Here is a 6,000-nt window from a genome sequence, read left to right on the forward strand (position 1 = left end):
AGAGCCTAAAAAGAAAATATTGTGAGCATAACTTCCATTCTTGACACATTAGCTATCTATTTTCTTCTATATAATGATGTCAAAACAAAATTATCTAATATTTTAGAGACTATGTAATAGAATGCTTCCTATTATTTGTAGTCTTGCTCATCAAAAGAAATGTATGTTTGGTAAACACGTTAATCCAATTCTTGTATATCAAAATCAAATACTTTTATTGTGGGGAAATTATGAGAGCCCCTGTGATAAGTCCTTTGCAGGGTGAAGAATTCATCTACAAAGGTCAAAGAATGAGAATAAATAATTCCCTCATTTCTCTTCTCTTCTGACTCCTCCCTCTCCATCTCTCTTCCTTCATATTTTTTAATAAACCTGGAATTAAGTTTAAATTTAAAAAAATTATTTGGTTTAACACAGCCAACCAACTTCAATGCACCAGTGTATTATGGGGAGTTTCTTAAATCTTAAACATGGTTATAGGCATGAGAAAGAGATAGAAATATACTGTTTCAAAACAGTCCAAATAGTTGGCCCAGAAATGACCTGGTTAATAAAGTTAAAAGGCAGAAACAGCCCAGTCACGTTAGTGTGCATGGATCTGACTTGGAATCATTCTTTGCAGATGCCACATTCTTGTACTGGTGCCCCATCCAGGGCAGACTAAGATACCTATACATAGGCTAATAGACCCCATGTAACCTTCCTTACCTGGAAAGAGGAAGCACCCTGTCAGGAGACAGGGAGTAATGTTCTGAAAACATACCTATGTCTCCCATATTACTTTCAGACCAGAGAATGAAGACTCTGAGAGCACAACTGACTGAACGTGTCCTAGGTAAGGTTTACTCATGTCATCCCCCCATTGCGAAGGGAAACCCACCTTCCAGTGAGCTGGGCCTTATATTCACAAAGATTTCAGACATGAACTCAGCAGAGTTGTGCATGTAGGATAACAGAGTGTGCTCTTCATGAGGAACAAGTGCAAGAACGTTACACTTTGTATGATAGTACAGCAGTGCAATAGCAACTGGAGTAGACAGAATTCTAAGACAGCACCCGGGATTCCAACTCCTGTATACACACTTGTCTAATCCCTCTCCCCTGCATGTGGACAGGACATATGATTTTAGAAGGGGTTTTACAGAGAATATTAAGATCCATAATCAGTTGACTTTGAGTTCATCAGAAGAGAGATTTTCCTAGCTGGGCCTGACTTAGTCAAGTGAGCTCTTAAAAGACAGGCACTCCTGCTGGTCTTGAAGATGTAGCTATTCTGTTGTGAGAGGCCTATAGAAGAGGCCATGTGGCAAGAACCTGAGGGTGGCTTCTAGCTGCTGAAAAGTCCCTGGCTGACAGCCAGCAAGAAAAAAGGGACCTCAATCACAACATCACAAGGAACTAAATTCTGCCAGCAACCACATGAGCTTGGGAGAGGGCCTCTAATTTCAGCTGAGACCACAGTCACAGTGGACAACTTGTTTGCCGTCTTGTGAGACCTTGAGCAGAGGACCCAGCTAATCCTTGCCTGGATGTCTGGCCTAGAGAAAATGTGAGATAAGAAACCACTAAGTTTGTGAAAATTTGCTAAACAGATATAGAAAATGAACACAGGAACTACCTCCCTAAACATAAAGAAGAGCAATGAAAGAAACTATAATACCATGTAAAAATTTAAAAAAGTCTTTAGAATCTTCCATTTGTGAGAAGATATCTATGAAGTTTTCATGTAATAGCCTTCTCCTGTTTTCATATAATAGCCTTTTATACACACAGACCTGTAATAATGGAGCACATCTTTTTTTTTATTGGCGAACTGCCTTTAATTTAAGATAGTTTCCAGACTACAACTATGCAAAGACTTCAGAGCTCCACAGTCTCACCTTATCCTTTCCCCTTCCGAGGACTTGGGTACATTACCCTTTTCTCTGTGCTTTTAATGTTAAGAGATCTATGTAACTTGACGAAAGCATAAAGAGGGAAAAAATCACTGAGAATTGCCCCTGAAAAGGAAGTATTTTGATTTGAACAAATTTTCTTGGACCGTTTGAACAGCCTGTAACAGGAGTACATAAAATATATGCAAACATGAATGAGTTTCTGAAGCACAGTTCTTGAACGCTTTGACTGAAATCTCCTTGATAGAGTCCACTGGGCCCCAGACTTCCTTTAAAGCTTAAATCTTGCCTCATTAACCCCAAAGGAGAAGTAGTCTGGCCAAATTTTGATATGACTGGAAAATGTAGGCTAATATACCATGATGTTTGAGAATGGCTACTTCCCTCTGAAAGTATTATATTCTCAAAAATGTGTTTTTCTCCAATGGTACTCTGTGGCAAATATTTGTGCTAAAAACTATTTTATAAAATACGTACTTGTGTTCTTTATTATACTTTCCATTTGTCCAGATTAATACTCATGTACTTAAAGCAAAAGTTTACTAAGAAAATATATATTTTTAAATACATTAAATGTGTTTTTAAAAAAGGAACTATGGAGGAATGAACTATATGCAGGTCATAATATTAAGATTGGGTGTGTGTGTGTGTGTGTGTGTGTGTGTGTGTTTTAGAGTATTTCAAACGAGAAATATGGCTACATGCAATGAGTTAAATAAATTAATTGGGGTTCTTTTCCCCTTAAAATGGGGTATACATATTCAATATTTCCAAGGTCTTAGTTTTTCTAAGTCTCATTTGCACTTGAATTAAACACAAAAGAGAAGATATTTTAAGAGTAAATATATTTTAGGGTAGTTCTATATAAAAAGATTCATATTTTCTAATAGTTTTTAAAAAATTATATTGTATATGAGAAAAACAATTTTAATTAATGATCCACAATTGTCTTTCAATCCTGACAAAGAGCTCACTTCTTAAATATTAAAAGTAAAAAATATCCTATTACGTAAAACAATGAAGTGTCACTAGGTGATAAAGTATATTATTAACTTGTTTTATGTTGCCCTGTGATTATACACCAACTGATACATTAATAAGATGATGTTGTAGGCTTTTCTTGTCATATACTTGTTTTTTCCCCCGTGGGAAATGTTAGATGCTGTTTTGTTTTATTATTTTCTATCATAATATTAAATCAGTATGGCTAACAATAATACTATAGACATTATGGTTAAGTTAGCAAAGTGGTTTTTCAGGGTTATTGTTTGCTGTCTTGCTTTTTATCAGAATTGTCCAAAATAAAATAAGAAACTAACATGACAATAAAATGTACCTAAGAAATAATGTGGAAAAATTTTAGCAAGTAAGCACATTGCATTTTTAGTATAATAACATTGTCCATTCTCTAGGATAGGTTTTATTTGAGGGGGTAACAATTTAGCAACATTAAAACTTGCTAACAGTTTTATCTTGCACAAGAAAATAAATCACCACTATAAAAAATCAAGAGAAAGAAGGATAATGATAGGAAAAGAGTTTCCAGGATAGTCATTTTACTTAAATAAAATTGTGTCAACACAGAAAAGATAACATAACAAGATAAACTGAATATTTAGCCAGAGAAATGGTATGCTCATGATTCTAGACACAGTGAAATTTGTGGATGAAAATTTGCTTAAAGTATTAAGTTTCAGATTATTCAAGTCATCCTGCAATTCAAACAAAAAACAAATGTGAAAGTACAATCCTCTTTTATTGAGTGAGGTTTGTTGGGACAAGGAATACCCAGCAAATGTTGTAAACAAAACATTTGTGTTACTCATCACTTTGAAACGTGCTTCACTGATTTTCAGACTGATATCATACAAAGTGGTTCCCTCCAGGAATTCCCCAGACGCTGTGGATCACAGACCAAGCATGCACTCCAACAGTTTTAATTTTTTAAAAATTATTCTAAAAGCTGATATATGATGATGGTTTTCCCAAATAAGGATTTAAAATTTCTAACCTATTTTATTAACATTAATGTGTAGTTAAAATAGAAAAATACCTAATCACTAGTATACCCATCTCTCTCTACATGCCCTCTGCTTGTCAAATATTATAGTGACAGAGGCATCCTCACACTGAGGATCCAAAGCCCCTCATTAACAATTGATATCTAAGTAGAACCCTGAGGTGATTCCCAGGGCTATGCTGGGATGATTCACTGCACAAGGCATTCCATGCAATTTTAAATGACAATGATATAAGCAACTACTTTTTACCAATTACTTCATTTTCAATATAGATACATTGTGATCAATGTCAGAAGGCTTTGGGGGAGGGGATTAAATTTGCAACTTCAAGACCAAACATTCACATAAACCTGATTCCTTCCTAAGGTAATAAATATAGCCCCCCCCCCCCCCCCCCCAATCATGCAGTGGTAAATTTGTGTGGTGGCTAGGTGGTGGAGGTAATGGCAGTAGCAGGGACTTGAAATTTTATTATGAATTTTTTCAAATTAGTATTTAAGGAAGACAGATCTATCATGGCATTGCACTTTTCTTATGCTGTCTGACACACCTAGAATATAAAAAGGGAGAGAATGGCTACAGCTAAAGATAACACTGGAAGAATATCCACCCCAACTACCATGAGTAGGCTGGATGTCAAAAACAAAAATTGAACAAAATCAAGTAAAGGCTTCATCTCTCCCTTATGTAAAGTTTTCCAAGTATTCCCAAAGTTCAAAAGTCCAGGAGTTACTTCCCAGCATCATTAGAGTGTGTATCTAGAACACTGGAGTGGAAATAAAATTAAATGAGCTCTCCATACCAGCTCCAAGAAACATAGCCTCATAGTAAAAAAAAAAAAAAAACCCAAAAAACAAAACACACACACACACACACACTGATACCTGAACCACTGAAAAAAGCCTTTTAAATAAACGAGTTTCTATGAGTCTGCTGTAATAGTAAGGAAAAAGAAAGATAGCACAGAAGCAACATACGCTAGGAGGAAAGTGTGAATGGATATTCATAGTGAAACCAACTGAGAACATTTGTTGGAGAAGTGACTACAGACTTCTAATTACAGGGAGAAAGCTTACTGGAAAAACCAAAGGGCTCAAGCAGGGAGCTAGAGAAAAGGCTAGGAAGGAATCAGGACCTGACCGTGGTCCTGAAATAGAACACTTGCTCCAAGCATCCACACAACTCTCTCTTTAAAACAACAACCACAAAACACACACACACACACACACACACACACACACACACACACACACACATCGCTTAAAACAACTCAACGTCCAATAACAGTTGCCCTAAAAAATGTCAAAACTTTCTTTTTGGTAATATCAGCCTTTCTAATGCCCAGCTCCTCCTTCCCCAACAATTTCTCCTCGAGTGTTAGGATAACTTCAGGACTGAAAGGTACACTCTTCTAGTTTAAAGCAGGAATCAAGATTCTGACAGACTCACAACGCTTAGAATTCCACAGAAAGCTTACACTTGGCAATTCCTGATTCTAATCTGCGGTTCTTAAGCTCCCATGGGAAACCATGCCATCCGAAAGACCTCACAGAAGGAAGCTCCATGGACGAAGAACACCCCAAACTCTCCCTCTAACGTAGGAGGACTTGAGATTGTGGGATATGGTGGCAGATTCACCACTATGGACAATTCCCACGCTCACCTCATAAACTTAATAAAAACCAATTCCTGAAACAGGTACCCAAAGGACAGGTCCCACAGGGAACGAGGGATCAGTCTTCGGGCTCTTTTGAACCCCAAGAAATCAAGGGGGCCAACTACACCAAAGTGTTCACGCTGCACCAAACCATGGGAGGAAATAAAAATTTCTCCGCACAAAAGACACCTTGGCAGACAGAAGGAAATTCACTCCGCTGTTGCACAAAAAGAAGGTGGGAGCGAAAGTAATTTCTACACACACACACACACACACACACACACACACAAATCATTATCAAAAAATAACCGTGCAACTCGCCGAAGTGCAGGACTTACGTGTTCCGTCAAAACGGGTGGCGATGGTGTCCAGGAAGGTGTTCTGGGGCGCCAGTAATCCTTTCATAACCGGCATTTTTCCAGCGTGG

The 6,000-nt window shown here is 37.3% G+C and overlaps 1 protein-coding gene across 1 annotated transcript in view; it reads right to left on the minus strand.

Moving 5' to 3' along the window:
• The window catches only part of KCNH8 (potassium voltage-gated channel subfamily H member 8), a 275,437-nt gene extending 269,450 nt beyond the window's left edge, over positions 1-5,987 (minus strand). The window contains 1 exon segment of the mRNA XM_023749297.1: positions 5,912-5,987. Within this exon segment, the coding sequence (XP_023605065.1) occupies positions 5,912-5,987 (76 nt within the window).
• Positions 5,988-6,000: the final 13 nt, after the last annotated feature.

The sequence above is a fragment of the Myotis lucifugus genome, unplaced genomic scaffold, assembly GCF_000147115.1.
Source record: "Myotis lucifugus unplaced genomic scaffold, Myoluc2.0 scaffold_8, whole genome shotgun sequence".
Lineage (NCBI taxonomy): Eukaryota > Metazoa > Chordata > Mammalia > Chiroptera > Vespertilionidae > Myotis > Myotis lucifugus.